The 18,315-nt window shown below is 44.9% G+C and overlaps 1 protein-coding gene across 1 annotated transcript in view; it reads left to right on the top strand.

Annotated features, from left to right (window-relative positions):
- Nucleotides 1–15,085, top strand: part of RNF4 (ring finger protein 4) — a 42,636-nt gene extending 27,551 nt beyond the window's left edge. The window contains exons 6-7 of the mRNA XM_082243238.1: nucleotides 14,379–14,430; nucleotides 14,744–15,085. Of these exons, the coding sequence (XP_082099364.1) occupies nucleotides 14,379–14,430; nucleotides 14,744–14,893 (202 nt within the window). The 3' untranslated portion in view covers nucleotides 14,894–15,085. The remainder of the gene's footprint in view (nucleotides 1–14,378; nucleotides 14,431–14,743) is intronic.
- Nucleotides 15,086–18,315: the final 3,230 nt, after the last annotated feature.

Genomic DNA, 18,315 nt, shown 5'->3' with positions numbered 1-18,315 from the left:
TGCTTTTCTTCCACAGGCTAACAAGGGTAAGGGCCTTTGTCGGGGACGGGGTCTCTTCCTTTTCGGTTCACAACAGTTTCTTCGTCCCACGGGGACAGTCGATGTGGCGAATTCCTTCACGACTTCCTCTGGTGGTTCCAAATGACCCTAGTCTGGCGAACATAGATCCTTTTTTTTTCCAGACCTGCGGACAAGGCCTACTCGGCCTGAAGGTGCTTCCTCACCCATCTATGGGGTGGGGGTCGTCCTTGCTGGTTCTCGGACCTACGGCTGGCCCGGATCCCAGGCAGCTGGGTTCAGGAGGTCATGCGGTCCAGTTGCAAGATCGAGTATTGATCCGTTTTTTTTCTGGTGAGGTTTTCTCTTCCAATGTACGGCTGTCCCCGGATCGCTCTGTGGGGCAGTTCATGCTTTGGTTCAACAAGCTGGACCTTCTTGCCCTTTGATAATTCCGTGCAGATCAAAACTTCAAGGCGATATTGGATTTCACGATGGTTCTTCCCTACATCAGGGGATTCCCTGGCCTCCATAGACATCAAGATGCCTACCCTCACATCCCGTTGTGTTCAGGACACCAACGGGTTCTCCTTTTTTTTGCCGTGGGGAAGGATCTCTATCGGTTTGTGGTGTTACCGCTTGGTCTCGCTTCTGCCCCTCGGGCCTTCACAAAGGTGTTGGCTCCGGTCCCGGCGCTGTTGCAGCAGCGGGGCGTATCGGTCCAGGTTTCCTGGCCAACCTGCTTCTCCGTGTGGAGTCCCCTACATTGCTGACAAACGAATTTGGAAGTCGCCATGAGAACTCTGGAGGAGTTCAGGTGGGTTCTGAACCTTCAGAAGTCATTTCTAGTCCCTTCCATGAGACTGGACTATCTGGGCCTGACTTTGGATTCGTCCTTAGTCAGGGGATTTCTCTCTCCGGGGAAAAAACTCTTAGAACTTCATACTGCGGTTCAACTGTTACTATCCAGCACATGGTCTTCCCTTCGAACCTGCATGCGAGTTCTAAGAGTGATCTGGGCATGGTCTTTGGAGACAGACAGTTCTTTTCGCTCAATCCCTCTCCTGGATCCCCTAGAAGGCAATCCTTCTCGAATGGGACTAGAATCCAACTGTGGACTTTCGGATCCAGCTGAACCGGGTGACCAGGGAGTCTTGATCTGGAATCCTTCCTCCCTTTTTATAGGACGTTTTGTCACTGCGGTTACAAGCCTGTCCGGGTGGGGAGGAGTTCTCGGCAGGTTCTCTGCTCTCGGCAGTATGGTCCCTGGAGGATCCAGGTTACCGATCAATGTCCTGGAGCTGAGAGCGATCCAGCTTAGCCTAGTTCACTGCTTTGGGCACCTACAGCTGTCCAGTGCACACTCAATCAATCGACTACGCCATGACCGTGGCTTATGTCATTCACCAAGGGGGCACCAGGGGTGTCCTTGCAAGTGACAGGCATTCTTCGTTGGGCGAAGCGCCCTGTTCCAGCTCTCTCCGCTGTTCCCTTTCCAGGTGGGAAGAATTGGCATACGGATTGCCTCAGTCGACAGGCCTTGGCTGCAGGGGAATGGTCCCTTCATCTGAAGGTGTTCCAGTAGTTGTGCCTTCGTTGGGGCACTCCAGACGTGGACCTGTTGGCGTCACATCTACTGGATAGTGCAGAGGTTTGTGGCCCGCTCCCAGGACCCTCTGGTGGGTGCAATGGTGGCACCATTGGTTCTGTCATAGGCAGAACATTCGCTAAGTTCAATATGAACGATAACGATGCTGAGAAGTTTAGCATGGTCGCCTGCGCAAGGCTGGCGCTGGCATGATCGTGTGAGAGTGCTCACGGATGGGCCAAGGTCAGTATCAGCTGATGTCTGCCTTTCCTCCTCAATTGCTGCCAAGAATTATTTGCAGGATTGAGGCGGAAGGGATTCCGGTCATTCTCGTGGCTCCGGACTGGCCTTGCTGAGCTGGTACGCAGTCCTGGTCAGACTAGCCACTGACTCTTCTTGGAGGCTTCCTCTCAGGGAGGTTTTATTGTCTCCTAGGCCAATCTTCCATCTGGCTTTACGGTCGCTGGCATTGCTGTTGAAAGCCGTGTGCTGAAGGTCAGGGGATTGTCTGCTTTGGCGATTCCCACCCTGCTGAAAGTGTGGGAAACGACTTCTACGATGATTTTTTTTCTTCATACGAGAAAGTTGTGTATTGCGTGGTGTGGGTCTCTTTGGGTTCCCCCCCGCTCCTACTCAGAAGTCCGGATCTTGGCTTCCTTCAACATGGAGTTGCTCACAAGTTGGCCTTGAGTACTGTGAAGAGTCGGGTCAGTCAGGCGACCCATTCCTCCAGCTCCCCCCCCCCCTTCTGCCTTCTTGCCTCTTCACCACCTCCTTCCTGTCGGAAGCTGGGGAGTGCTGGATGGCTGAGCCGCTGTCCTCCTCCAGCCGCCGTGTCTTCTGCCTCTTCTGGCCAGTAAGATCGCTTCTCTTTTCAGCCAATCAGGAAAGGGGTCTCACAACCCTCTTCCCGATTGGCTGGGGGAGAGTCAGTGTGGCAATAGCGAATATTCAATCGCTATTGTCCCACAACTGGGTGGGCTTGGGGCGCAGTGCCCTGCGCCTCGAGCCCACCCTCTTCTGAAGCCTATTAGAGCCTCTCACTCTAATCGCGTGCTTCAAAATCCCCTATTGGAATCTATGCGGCCGTCGCCCTGCATGTAGATAAAGGGGCCGGGCGCATGGATGGGGGGGGGCGGCGGCGCCCCTGCGCTTTGATTGCCACCTGACACCCTCGATCTCTCCCTGCTGACAGAGAAGGACGGCCGGCTGATGTAAACACAGCCGTCCGTCCTTCTCCCTCCAATGATCACCGAGACTGTGATCCTGCTATATAGGATCGCATGTCTCTTTGATCATCTTACAAGCCCAACCCCCCCCCCCCCCCCCCACCACAGTTAGAATCATTCCCCTAGGCTTACATTTAACCCCTTCCCTGGCAATGGCATTATTACAGTAGCATTGCATATTTTTTAGCACTGATTACTGTAGTAATGTCACTGGTACCCCCAAAAGGTGTCACAAATGTCAGTTAGGGGTCCGATCTGTCCGCAGCAATGTCACAGTCCCGCAAAAAGTCGCAAATCGCCGCCATTAAACAAAAAACAAAAAAAAACAATAAAAATGACAAATCTTTCCCGTAGTTAGTAGACGCAATAACTTTTGCGCAAACCAAAATGCGCTTAAAGCTGTTTTTTTTTTTTTTACCAAAATTATGTAGCAGAAAACAAATTGGCCTAAAATGTTAAATTTTGATTTTTACATTTTTTTTATTTTTTTTTTTGAGACTGTCACATAAAAGCATGTGAAAAATTATTCAAAATTTACGCTCTTTTTTTGTTTATAGCGCAAAAAAATTAAAAAGCGCACAGGTGATCAAATACCACCAATAAAAAGCTCTATTTGTGGGAAAAAAGACGTACATTTAGTTTGGGTATAGTGTCGCACAACTGCGCAATTGTCCGTTAACCACTTAAGCCCCGAAAGATTTTACCCCCTTCCTGACCAGGGCCTATTTTGCGATTCGGCACTGCGGGACTTTAACGGACAATTGCGCGGTCATGCCTAAATGAATTTGACGTCCCTTTTTTTTTTTTTTTTTTTTTTTTTTCTTTTTCTTTTTCCACAAACAGAGCTTTCTTTTGGTGGTATTTGATCACCTGTGCGATTTTTTTTTTTTTTTTTTTATCATGCGCTATAAACAAAAAGAATGTCAATTTTGCAAAAATAACAATATTTTTCAAATTTTTTTCATATGAAATTGCCAAAAAAAAAATGTAAAAATCTAAATTTTTTTAACATTTTAGGCCAATTTGTTTTATGCTACTTATGTTTGGTAAAAAAAATTTTTTTTTTTTTTTTTGTGGGACTGCGGCGGACAGATCGGACCCTTGACTGACATTTTTGATACTTTTGGGGTTACCAGTGACATTACTACAGTAATCAGTGCTATACATATGCACTGTTACTGTAAAAATTACACTGGCAGGGAAGGAGTTAACTTTATTTGAGAAGGAGGGGTTAAGTGTGTCCCTAGGGGCGTGCTTCTAACTGTGATTGGATGTGGCTTGAGGTGTAAGAACAGAGATCAGCGGTCCTACATAGCAGAACCGTATGATCTCCATTCTTACACCGGAAAGAATGACAGGCGGCTTTGTTTACATTAGCCGCCTGCCTTTCTCCCGCTGTAACGGATGATCACGAGTGCCCGGCGGACACGCGTGGGGGGGGGGGTCCGTGAGCGAGCCTCCGGCGGCGCGTGCTCGCTTCCTAGAGCCACACAGGCTAGCGACGTAGACCTACGCCGCTTTGCCTGTGAGGGGCTGACCGCCGCAGTAAATAGTCGTGCAGTGGTCGGCAAGCGGTTAAAGTAACGCAGTGCCGAATCGCAAAATAGGGCCTGGTCATTGAGGGGGCAAATCCTTCCGGGGCTAAAGTGGTTAAGGTGTACTTGGCGACTGCTGAGTCTTTTCGTAAGTCAGGCTCATTCTCTGTACTTACGGGTGGCCCATGAACAGGACTGCCTGTGTCTGCTGCGACTGTTTCCAGATGACTTAGACAGCCAGTGGTGCAGGCTTATTCGATTAAGGGTCAGGTCCTACCTTTCCCTGTTTCGGCGCATTCTACTCGGGCATTTAGTGCTTCCTGGGCTTTTTCACCATATAGGCATCTGTGCTCCAGGTTGCAAGACGGCTACCCGGTAGTCTGTTCACACCTTTACCAAATTTTTTAAGGTGGATGTGCTGGCATCTGAAGATTCATCTTTTGGCTGCAAAGGTTTTGCTGGGTGCTGTCTTTGGGGGCTTTTGGCCTTCCTTGAGGGTTCTTACTGTTTGTTTCAGGTGGGCCTCCTCTTTTGTTCTGATGAGTCTTCTGTTGCCTGGTTGGCTATATTTAGCCTTGGGGACTTGTTCTTTTCTGCTGTTCCCACCCCTCATTTTATGGCATTGTTTTGGAACGTCCCTACTGATATGAATCAGAGAGAACTGCGTCCGTCAATGAACGATATAGAAAACTGGATTTTTGATTTGCCGTAAAATCCTTTTCTATGAAGTTCATTGACGGATGCAGTACCCGCCCCTCTATATTGAGTTGGGTTGGTGTTGCTTTCCGAAACTGCTTTGATACAAAACTGACATCCTATGCGGGAAGTGAGGGTGTACCTCCCCGGGACTGCCCATAGGCGTAGCCAGAACTTTTTTTTCTGCCTAGTGTCCTACTCCTGTAGGGGGCAGTATAACCCTACTAATATGGATTAGAGAGCTGCGTCAGTCAATGAACTTAAGAGAAAAGGATTTTATGGTAAGTCGAAAATCCAGTTCTTTCGATTGTAAAATAGCTTTTCAATGCCTTGTACCATTGCTGACAGTTGAAGTGTAAACAAAAAAGTTGTTAGTGCCTGAGTTATCGCAGCTCCCACCATACAGACCTGCAAAACGCAATTCTTTCCCCATTTCAGTCTATAAATACCCCAACGGGGATCCCCTCAATTTAGCAATGGCAGATCACAGGTGCAAGCGAGCTGGAACAGAAGGACTGGATAACGCGCGTTCTGCTAAAGGCATACAGGAAACTCAGAACATTGCTCAGGGTGATTGCTGTTCCCTTGTCCGAATGCAATTCTTTCTATGACACTGCTGCCTTCTGACTGTCTCCCTCTCAGGTGCCACACCATGTGGCCTATCTGACAAAAGATGACTTCTCTGCCACTCTTTAGGAATTCTTCTTAAAATTTTTGGAGCTCCTAGAATCTTTATTTCTAGTGGACAAGAACACTCCGCTTCCTCTCTCTCCCCCTTGTTTTTGCAACCTATGCATTCTGTGAAGCCACAAGGTCTGGCCTCTCGACAAATGTGATCTACTGTGGAGACACTAATTGATGCAGTGCAAACCTGCGTCTTTGTGTAAATAAAAGGCAGACTTCATCCACACACTGGTTTGTATACAATTTTTGGGTAAGTTTTAGGCATTTTGCCAAGGCATCATTGAAGAAACTTCAAGGCACCCTGGTTTAAAAATGCCGCTCTATGGAATGTAATTCACCAAAATCTCTAGAATGTCTCTATCTTTAATTTTGTGGTTTTGAAGTGGAAATTAGGCCTAAAACTAAAATCTCTTTACCCCTTTTATCCTCTCTTATCCTATTTTTCTTATCTTTGTATTTCCCTATATGTGCTCTTCACTTTATCCCATAGTGTACTCCACACACTATTCTTCACTCCCTATCCGGAACCCAAGTAATACCACCTCTCACTCTCTCTCATGAACCTATTCGAACATGTTTGTTCTAGCGAACCCTGGTCCTGTCTACATGCGTAGTATTTTTTTAACCCTATTATAATATGTTATATAATGTTCTACTTTTGTTGTATCCCCTCTATTCAAACCATGTACTGTTAAAGTGTTGCACATTATAACCCATCGTTCTGCTTCTTTCACTTTGCTCATCCTCAAACGGTTATGAAACAAAACAAAAAAAAAAAAAAAATAGAATCTCTAAATCTACTTGCAGCCACAATCTTAAGACTAACCTATCTAGCCTTGTAATGCAGAAATCTCTATACAGTAAAACCTTGGTTTGAGAGTAACTTGGTTTAAGAGCGCTTTGCAAGACAAGCAAATTTTTAAAATAAATTTTGACTTTCTATACAATCGATGTCTTGATATACAAGTAGTGTAATGTCACAACTGGGTATAAAAGAGAAGAGAGGCGCCTCTAAGTGTAGCAATATGGGTACATTTAATGAAGGTTCAATATTTAGCAGCTCACATGGTTGGTGATTAAAACAGGCACATCTAAGTATGCAGGCATCAGGGGTAAAGCTGTCCACATAGACCATCCTCCCCACTGCCATCTTCATCACACCCTTCAGCGCTGCGATCCACGAGGGATTCAAAGTCTCGCTTTCAGATCACTCTACTGCAGGGTAGTCTTCCCAATCACGATTGCAGACTGACATCGGTGAGAGTCAGTGGTTCAGAAGATGGCCTATGTGGACAGCTTTACCCCGGATACCTGCATACTTAGATGTGCCTCTTTAATCATCAAACCATGCGAGTTGCTAAATGTTGTACCTTCATTAAATGTCCCCATACTGCTACACTTAGAGGCGCCTCTCTTCTCTTTTATACTCTGTAGCTCCTGCTGGATTTTGCTTCTAATCCCCTTGTGGAGGCGCCATTTGTGGATGGACATTTTATGATGACACAACCTATCACATTAATATAATAATCTTTGTATATAGACTATAAACTGAAAGACTTATGAATAAATGGTTGTGGAACGAATCATCTGAGTTTCCATTATTTCTTATGGGGAAATTCGCTTTGATATAAGAGTGCTTTGGATTACAAGCATGTTTCCGGAACGAATTATGCTCGCAATCCAAGGTTTTACTGTATATACCTTTTCTGAAGCCGCTCAGTGGCAGAAGCTTTGTGCAGGCGACAGCCGACAGCGACTGAAATTCTTGGAATGTGACTTCACCCGTAGAGTTACTATGAGGCTCCTGCGGTCGGCTGCCTCTTCTGCACCCGCTTACACAGATAAGGGGCTGCTGACAGCTCAGCTTGGGACCGGAGCATCTTCAGAAAAGGTATGTATAATTTTTGCTAAATAGGTTAGTCTTAAATTGTGTCTGCAAGTAGATTTAGAGATTTTAGTTTTAGGCTTAACTTCTACTTGAAACTTGCTTGTGAGAGGTGCCTTATACTCTTTTCTTTGAGGGTGAATGCCTATCCGGGGAATCCCTTGATAAAGTCATCAAGGAGGTCACTGGGCTAATAGTGCTTATACCCTGCAAGATAAATCTAAGTCCCCTTTACTTTACTGTATTTGTTCTTCTCAGACGTCCACCTCAAAACAATGGCTAGCACTTCTTTTGTTGCAAGACCCCTAAGTCCTCCAAGCCTGCCCAGAAGCCCTTCTTACAATGAAGGGGGTGCCAGCACTCCTCTGAGTAGGGGAATGTATATTGGCTGTTGTGCTAGCCTGGATCCAAGACCTTCCATCCTTGGGGTTCCAGTGTGTAATTTCAGAGGTGTACAAAATTGAATTCTGCCCCCTCCCTTCTTCTTACCCTCCAATCTGCCAATATCCATTCAAAAACAAGCAGATTTACTGTCCACCTTGCGCCAACTTCAGTCACAGGGAGTGGTTGTACCAGTTCCTTAAGCAGAAAGATTCCAAGATTTTTATTCAAACCAAACCTGGCCATCTGCTCCATATTGGATTTAAAATCTTTAAACCGATTTCTTTGTGTACCAAAAATCTGTATGGAATCAGCAAAATGTCACTGCTTCTCTTTAGACAAGGGGAATTTCTGGCATCAAACATACTAGATGCCTATCTACATAACCTCTCCTTTCTTTCACATCAACACTTTTTGCTCTAACATTTCCATTTTGTACCACTACCATTTGTGCTCTCCTGCTGTGCACCTCGATTGTTCACAAAAGTGGATAGAACTGTTCTGTACCTGTATCCCAAATGATTTTGGCATCAGACCCTGGTATAAACATTGGAACCCACAAAGGGGGAAAAGGGGGAGAAATGGGACTTTGTGATGCCTTCAGTGTGAAAAAAATAAACAAAATATAAAATCACATATTTTTCACCATGGCGGCTTCAATTTTGAGGCCGGTGTTTGCTATCACCTTGGTATCCCAGACCTTAAAGGAATGGGCAAAAATGTTATGCCAGGATCTGGAAGGGGATCAACATCCTCCTAAGCTGGCAGATCAATTGATTTAGGGGCTACAGTACATTTGTGATGCATCTTTGGATGCGGCCTCTTTGGCGGGCAGAGTATCTGTGATGGCGGGGATCCTTAACTGCATGATTTGCTTGAAGTACTGGTCTGACCAGGCTTCTAAAAGGGTGCTGACTCATCTACCTTTTGTAGGTGACCGTTTGTTCAGTGCCTCTATGGAGGAGATCATTAAGGGCCTTACGGGAGGTAAGCGTACTTTACTTCTGCAGGTTGCTAGGGGCAAGGAACCTCGTCGTAGACCTGGTCCTTTTTTTCTCGGCTCACAAGCGGCCATTTCGTCTGACTGGATAGCAGGAAAAGGGGTTCAAGGTCAATCAGTACTTTCGCAGGTGGCTTCAAGAGACCCTGGAATAGTACGTCGAAAGCAGGCCCTATTGGTTCCGTAGACAAGGCTTCCTCAGCCTGACGGGGTGCCCTCTTCCGTGTCTGGGGTGAGGGAACGTCTTTGTTTCTTTCCGGACCAGTGGACCCTGCGCATTCAAGACAAATGGGTCCGCAAGTTGATTATTTTTGGTTACAAGATTGAGTCTTGGTTCTTGCCTCCGGCAAGGTTCTATCCTTCCAACTTACGCCTGTCTCAGGATCAGCTGCAGTGCAGGGCCTGTTGGCACAAGGAGTCATTGTGCATGTTCCAGAGTCGGAACGTTTTCAAGGTTTTTATTCAAATCTGTTTACCATTCCCAGGAAGGAAGGCAAGACCACCCGATCTTAGACCTCAAGGCTCTGAACCACTTTGTTTGGGCTCAGAAATCTCGTAGTCCATTCACACGGTATTGGCATTCCTTCATCAAGGAGAGCTTTTGGCCTCTATTGACATCAAGGACGCTTGCCTTCATATTCCAATATATGTCGGGCACCAGCGTATTCTTCACTTTGTCGTGGGCAAAGAGCACTATCAATTTGTGGCGTTACCCTTTGGTCTCGCTTCAGCTCCTCGGATGTTCACAGAAGTGTTGGCCCTGGTGTTTGTCTAGCTCCGACAGAAGGGGATCACGGTACTAGGCTATCTAGACAATCTGCTAATGCTTGTAGAGTCTTCATCGGCTCAAGAAGTCGATTTGGACATTACTGTGCGAACTCTACAAGAGTTCAGATGGACACTGAGTTTTCAGAAATCGGCTCTGACTCCATCCACCAAGCTGGACTACTTTGGGTCTGACCCTCGGCCCAGGTGTTTCTTCCACAGCCAAAACTGCTGAAATTGTAGGATGCCATTCGGCTCCTGTTCAACCGTCAGTCGTCGCTTAGGACTTGCATGCAAGTACTGGGTCTGATGGTCTCTACCTTTTGAGGCGGTTCCGTTTGCTCAGTTCCATACCAGACCTCTGCAAAGACTATCTCAGTCAGCAGACGTTGGATCAGGAAGAATGGTCTCTCCATTCAGAGGTGTTTCATCAACTGTGTCTCCATTGGGGGACTCCCGATGTGGACCTGTTGGCCTCCTGTCTCAACAGGAAGGTGCAGAGGTTCGTGTCAAGGTCTCAGTATCCTCTGGCCCATGGCGCAGGCACCCTGGTGGCCCCCTGGGGTCAGTATCGTCTGCTTTTACTCTTTTCCTCCAATACAACTTTTGTCGAGACTACTATGCAAAATAGAGGTGGAAGGATTCCAGTCATTCTGGTGGCACTAGGCTGGTCTCGCCGGTCTTGGTATGCAGGCCTGGTAAGGCTGGTAGGAGACGTTCCTTGGGAAGTCTCGGGACCAATCTTCCATCCTGCTTTACAGTCGCTGGCTTTATGGGCCGGCTATTGAAAGCCAAGTGCTAAAGGACAGGGGGCTGTCGGAGTCAGTGATTCCTACACTGTTGAAAGCTAGGAAATCTACTTCTAGGAAGGCTTATCATCGAGTTTGAAAAGCGTACATTACTTTGTCTGACTTTTGGGCGGTTTCTCCCCGTTCCTTTTTTGTGTCTTGCCTGTTGGAGTTTCTACAACTAGGTGTAGATCAACGTTTGGCTCTGGGCACCATAAAGGGCCACATTTCCGCCTTGGCCATATTTTTCCAAAGGCCGTTGACGGAAAAGTCCTTGGTTCACACTTTTGTGCAGGAGGTTTGCCATCTGGCTCCTGCAGGGCCATCCCTGGTACTTCTGTGGGATCTCAATTTGGTATTGTCAGTAAATCGAAGGCATCCGTTTGAAAATATTCGTGAACATCCTCTGCTCACTCTGTCACAGAAGGTGGCCTTTTTGGTGGCTATTACTTCTGCGCGTAGGCTGTCTGAGTTGGCTGCATTGTCCTGTTGGTTGCCTTACTTGGTGGTTCACAGGGACAAAGTGGTGTTACGACCCTGTTAGTCTCAGGGTTTCATTTGAATGAAGATATTGCATTACCCTCTATATGTCCTAAGCTGAAACACCCTAAAAAAATTGCTCTACACTCACTGGATGTAGTTCGGGCAATTAGGGTGTACCTGGCGGGAACTGAGTCTATTCGGACATCCGATTCTTTTTGTTCTTAAGTATGGACCTCGTAAGAGGCAGGCTGCATCCATTTCCAGATGGTGGTGCAGGCCTATTCCATTAAGGGTCAGATTTCTCCTTTCCCTGTCAAGGCGCATTCTACGAGGGCACTTAGTACCTCCTGGGCCTTCCGTCATCAGGCGTCAGTGGTTCAGGTGTGCAAGGCGGCTACGTGGTCCTCTGTACACACATTCACAAAGTTTTGAATTCCTGATTTACCTGGTTGGCTGTTTAGCCCTTGTTGGGAATTATATTTATTGCTGTTTTTCCCACCCCTTATATTGACACTGCTTTTGGACATCCCAAGTGTCTAAGAAAACATGGAGCTGTGTCCGTCAGTGAACGCTCTTTCGTCAGTGAACGAAAGAGCGAAATGGATTTTTGTCTTACCGTAAAATACTTTTCTCTGAGGTTCACTGATGGACCCAGCATCCGCCTCTCTTTTGGGTTGAGTTCTGTATTTTTCTGACACCGCTTGTTACAAACACTGCTTGTTACAAACTGAAGTCCTATAGTATGAAGTGATGGTATACCCCATAGGACTGCCTCAGGGGCGTAGCCAAAAGGGTTTCTGCCTAGTCCTACTCCTGAAGAGAGAGCAGCGTAAGCCCAAGGGTCTAAGAAGACCTGGGCTGTGTCCATCAGTGAACCTCAGAGAAAAGGATTTTATGGTAAGACAAAAATCAATTTTTCTGGTTGTGGTATAAATTATGAGTTTCTTATCAATACATGATTGTACTCTAAATATGATACTTTTGGTTATTTTCTGTTTGCCATACTGACCGTCATGTATGTCCCAGTGATCCTGTAAGACTGCCATCCCCCTGAGGAAGACCAAATTGGTCGAAACCCGTCGGGGCTCTGGATATGTGTAAAGGACATCATCGTGTTTTCAAGTCATTCTTCCATCAGTGATGAAATGTTATATGATGTAACACATTTTATCTTCAACTTGTGAGTGTATATAGCCTAAGATTCCCCATGGATTTATGGGGTTATTTTTTAATGAGGTTCTCAATAAATATTTAACTTTTGTGCAATGTTTAGTTTTTCATACTTTGAGGGTATCACAAAGTCCCATTTCTTCATTTGCTTCCCCTCTGTATGTTCACAAAAGTGCTACTTCTCAACCCTAACTTTGTCTGCAAACAGCTAACGGATGATTTGGTTTGTTCAAACCTTTGGCTGGGTAATTACCTTTCCAAAGTCTGCCCTCTAGTCTACTGGAATATCTAGGTCTGACCTTGGACACAGCCCAAGCCAGAATTTCCATTCCTCCAGAAAAGGTTACCTCTTTAAGGTCCCAAATGCAGACCCTCAGGTGCGAACGACACCCCTCAGCTTGCTTCTGCATAAGGGGTTCCAGGGCTAGTGGTAGCTTCCTTCGAGGCAGTTCCCTTTGCTCAGTTTGTCTAGATCAGTTCAACTTAACATCTTCATGTTGTGGAACAAACAGATCCACTCTCTGGATTTTCCTGTGGGTCTATCCAGCCAAACCATAATCTCCCTGGCATTGTGGATCTCCAACTCTGCCCTGGAGTCAAGTCATTTTTTCACATGCCCTGAAAGGATGTGACAACAGGTGCAAGTCTTAAAGGTTTCAACTTTATAACCATCCATGGGACCTAATCATCATTATCAACCATTTGAGCCATCAGATTAACTCTACAACACAACTCTCCTTGCAAGGTTACCCAATAAGGGTACAGTCATTCATACTGCAGTGGCCTTCATCAACCAACAGGGGGTACCAGAAGAAGAGCTGCCTGAAAAAGATACAGAACTAATCCTCTCCTGGGTGGCATTTCACATTCCAGCTGTCCCTGCCATCTACATCTCTGGCATAGAAAGTTGGCAGGCAGACTTTCCAAGATGCCAATGTCAAGACCTGGGGGAGCAGGGTGCAACCTAAGGTCTTCCAGAATCTGTTAGTTATGGAAAACTAGATGTGAACCTCCCAGGTTCAGCAACATACTTAACACATTTGTTGCCAGGAACAGAGATCTTCTAACCTTTGCAATGGATGCCCCGGTGATTATCTGGACACCATTCAAGCATATAAATGCCTTACCTCTCGATAAAGAGTCTACCTAGACTGTTGCACAAGATGGAGGTGCAAAGGTTTCTGGTGATCCTCATCACCATGAATTGGCCCAGAAGGTTGTGGTACTTGGACTCCTGACGAATGAGCCTTGGCCTCTTCCAAACAGACCAGACTTACTACCTGTCGCAGTCGCTAACTTTAACAGCATGGCTGTTGAAACCCAGATCCATGAAGGATAGGGTTATCCCTTACTTGGTGATCCCCCACTCAGATCAAGAATGTCTACCTTCCGCAATATCTACCATCACTGGAAGGGTTACTTTGCCTGTTGCGACGACAGCCAGTTGAGTACCAGGGAATACTTAAATACTTTCATATTTTGGCCTTTCCTTAGTCTAGTTGGAGCTGCAGGATCATATGACCAGACTAGCACAGACTGAAAAAATTAGTCCACATGGTGTTTTACATGGTGTAGAGCAGGAGGGGGAGGGGACAATTTTAGAAATAGTTTGAGATTAAAGCGAAATTCCTGCCTGTTTTTAGCGGGTCTGTTTGCTATGTTGTTGCCCTCCCCTCAGTTTATTGCTTTGGGACTTCCTATGGTCTATTATTCCAAGCCCTGTGTCCCCTACTGTACGATTTGAGAAAGGGAACTTTAAATGACCTGTTAATTCCTTACCTTGGAGTACAGTAAAGGACACAGGCCCCCTCCCCTCTGTCTTCTGTGGTCAATCCTTTTTTGTTTGCATCAAAACTGAAGTCTCATGGAGTGGGTGGGGTTAGGAGTATGCATTAGTGGATGCCCTAGCAAAGTATTTACCAGTGTCCAATCACCTTGAAGGTAGCCTGCATGATCTATGAATACAGACACTATGTCCTGTACTGTACTCCGCGATAAGCAATTTGCAGGTAAGTGAAAATTCCTATTTTTTTTTTTTACCATATTGCACATATATGTATATATTTTTCTGTAACATTGTTTGGGCACAGTTCTGTATGGAAGTACTACTTCTTTTTGTTTTTCTTTACTACATCAAATGTTGGTCTAACACTGGCTTTTTCTTTGTCTTTTTACAGATCGAGTGGAGCAAATGTTAGTTGTCCTATTTGCATGGATGGGTATTCAGAGGTGAGTTTTATTTGTCCATATCTTTTTTTTTTTTTTCATTTTATTTATTTTTTTAACTGCTTGAATAAGGGTTCCGCAGTGTGCCTGGTTTTTAGTGCTGTTTAATAAAGGGTTTGCTTGTCAATATATAACTTGTCTTCAGACCTGATTAATTTGTACGATGGTGGTAGTCGTGTGACCAAGAGAAAGGCCTCCTATCTTTCTTGCTGCATAGCTAGTCCGTAATGAGCTCTGTATTCTGTCAGTTTTATGTTATTTTAGATTTCTGACACATAGGAACGTTTTGTTCATGCTGTGCTTATTTTTCTCCTAGATCGTACAAAACGGACGTCTCATTGTGTCTACCAAATGCGGTCATATTTTCTGCAGCCAGTGCCTTCGTGATGCTCTTAAAAATGCCACCTCTTGTCCAACTTGCCGAAAGAAACTGACACACAAACAGTACCACCCCATTTACATATGAGGGATCAATAATGTGTTGTGTGCCCAGACTCGACCTACTCCTGAACTTTCTGCGATAGTGTTTTAGGTGGTGTGTACATGGAGAGTGTATTGTGTTGGGAAGGACCTGTTGAAGAAAATTACACCTAGTTAGGCTTTGCACAATGCCAGTTCTGTGTGGGCGGTGACAAAACAGTTGTTTATAGGTACCCTTATTTTTTCATATCAACTAGACATTGACAGCATTTTCAGGTGGCTCATCTGGGTTACCTTTGCCATACATGTCCTGAAATGTCTTGCTGCCTCAATGCAAGTTGTCCATTGACTTCAGATCCCAGCCAGCTGGTATTTGGTTATGCTCATATCTAAAGGACCTGAAAAAATCAGATTGCAAATTGCTCTTTGAACTGTCTTTTAGAGATTTGCAGTGTATGTCCACTAATGTGACAAATGTGTGACGCGAGACAGATCAATGAGATTACTACCTTAAAATATAATTTACCTTGGATTCAAAGAACTAAATCCCGTATTGCCCCTTTAGAATGGGATCAGTCATGACTTGGCTTGTGCAAGAGTGTGAACATTCATAATTAAATTGTGCAAGTTTAAAATGTGTATATATTCCCCTTATTTTGCATTGTCTAGGAATGACTTTAGCGCTAAGAAAGCCCTCCTAAGGTGGTTATTATATCTGTAAGGTATTAACTGTGGAGCTGTTGTTCTTAACCCTGTCCTCAGAACCCACAAACAGGCCAGGTTTGCAAGATAACTGAAATACATCACAGGTGATATCCTCATTTTCTCCTCCATAATTCCGTATTCTAGTCTGCATTTCCCCAAGGTAATACTTAAAATCTGGCTTGTTAGTGGGTTCCTGAGGACAGGAGTTGAGAACCACTGCCATAGAGGGTTGTAAGACCGTTGTGCAGCACTAAAAATACCACGTGGCTTTGTGTCCTCTAGTATAAAAAAAATAAAATCTTTAAGGGGAAAAACCTAAATCGTGCCTGCATATTTATAGCAATTTAAACTGAATATTCAGATCCTTCCTAAAGCCTTATTATGACTGCTTTTCTTTAAGTGATCCTAAATTTCATTTAAAACATTTAGAAGTAAGCATACTGCCTAAAAGCCAACACAGGATGCCTGGTATAACCTTTATTAGCCAGAAAAGGTGCTCATGTGACCACCCGGACCCAGCCCCCCCCCCCTCCCGATTTGGTTTCGCTTTGCTACTGGGACCTGACTGAGCTCCATGAATTGCCATTTCATTATCAAATGAGTGCTCTTATTAGCCTCTGTCTTGCTTATGTGTGGAATGGCAGTTTGCAGGGCTTGGCTGTAAAATTGGGTCAAGGTGGATCTCTATGATAAGGTGCAACTAAATTGGAGGAACATAGAAAAGGCTACCTACATTAGTGACCGGTATAGTATGTAGTCTGCTCTTAGGTAGGAGTTATTTTTAATATAAAATATAGGTTCATTTAAGTCTGACTATGCTGAGCTATGTCATAGGGCAGCAGTGTGATATGACAGATTATTTTTCCCACCCTAGAACTGTGGGGGATATATATTTATACCCATGAGTTGTTTCCAAAATGATCTTACTGGCAAAGAAACTTTGTGCAAAAATAAAATTTGGCACAATTCTTGTAACTTGGTTTCAGCACTTGATCCTTTAAGTGTTTTACTATCACCGAGATCTGTTTTGCAATCTACTTAACAGTTTTTTTGTTTTTATGTTTGTTTTTTTTTACAGTAAGTTTCTTTTTGGTCAAAAATTCTTATTGGCCATCTGCATTTTTCTTATCGTCTGTTTTTGCACAAAAAGTAACACTTTTAAATTCATAATGCACCTAGCTTTGTGGAGCTTGCAGTGCTTAAACTAAATAAGTAAATTGAATCCATCTTGGAGGGAATATTTTTTGGAGGCTAATGTGAGTGGTCTTGGATTGCAACCCTGTTCTCTAGCTATCTGGCGGTTTTGCAGCAAGTGACTTGCTAATGTAGAAGCAGAAGCTTCTTCACTGCTCCGGTTCCAATATGTGGCTCAGGGTTTTGTAGAATGTCGATTTATTACACAGGCTTCTAAGGTGAGTTACTGTTCTTGGATTGATCTTTGGTGTGCTCCAATCCATGATGTGCCATAAAAAGGTCTGTAATTCAGCATGGCATGCCTGTACAATTTTCCAAAAAACAACAATATCTCTCCTGCGCTCAAGTGGTATGCGGGAAGGTGAATCTTCTAGGCAGTTTTATGACACAAAAGAAGTGGTCTTGCTGCCCCCCTCAGGACCAAGGGTATCCAAAAGGCACTACAAGAAAACAACAAGAGAAGGGCACACCGACCTTGTACATTACCACTTAAAAGTTTATTAAAATCAAAGAAGGGTGGCGTACAATATACTCAAGGACACTTCTCTACTGCTGGATAGCGTGATGGCGTCCTCAAAACCTGATGTGGCTTACGTGTTTCGAGGGAGGACCCTCTGCCTCAGAGCCAAAGTGGCGATTTTGGCTCTGAGGAAGAGGGTCCTCCCTCGAAACGCGTAAGCCACATCAGGTTTTGAGGACGCCATCACGCTATCCAGTAGTAGAGAAGTGTCCTGGAAGCGAGCGGTGCCCATTTCCTATATGCTTGTTCATATGCTACGTTTGTGAGTATATTGTACGCCACCCTTCTTTGATTTTAATAAACTTTTAAGTGGTAATGCACAAGGTCGGTGCGCCCTTCTCTTGTTGTTTTTTTGTAATGCCTGTACAATTGCCTGGTTTTTGCTTGTATGCTAGCCAGCCTTATGGCACAGAAACCAATTTAAATCCGAGGGTAGTTTGTGGAGTGTATCATGTGACCTAGAGCAGTGGTCCTCAACCCTGGCCTACAGGGCCCACTAACAGGCCAGATTTTAGGTATTACCTTGGGGAGATGCAGACTAGAGTACTGCAATCAATGAGCAGCAAATGATATCACCTGGGATGTATTTGTTACCTTGAAAATCTGGCCTGTTAGTGGGACGCATTAGTGTGATGGTCAGTGGGAGGAATGCTCCTTTACAGAGAGCTAAAAAGATCAAGGTTGTCATTTGGAACTTATCTGAGAGGCAGAAATTTCTCAAGGAACCCCTAGCAACATCTGGAGGAACCCTAGTTGAGAAACTCTGGTCTAGAGCCTCTATGTAAGTCATGTTTAGTAAAAACGACTATTTGTGTACTTTGTAATCACCCTTTACATTTTGTGAAATGGCAAGAAATAATACAGCTTTGAGGCACACAATACCCTGTGATACCCCTCATACCAAGTGGCCTACTGAGCTCAGGAGTATCAATTCAGCTTGCTTAATATCTGATTCTGTGTAGATTAGAGGGTACACTTTGAAAAAGGTTCCAATTTTTTTCTTTTTGGCATGGGATATCTGCTTTTTGATCGCTGTGCAACATTTTGAA

Source organism: Pelophylax lessonae, assembly GCF_965119305.1.
Source record: "Pelophylax lessonae genome assembly, chromosome: 1".
In the NCBI taxonomy this organism is placed as follows: Eukaryota; Metazoa; Chordata; class Amphibia; order Anura; family Ranidae; genus Pelophylax; species Pelophylax lessonae.
Note: the sequence above shows the minus strand (reverse complement) of the source record. Positions and strands in the feature narration are given on the sequence as shown.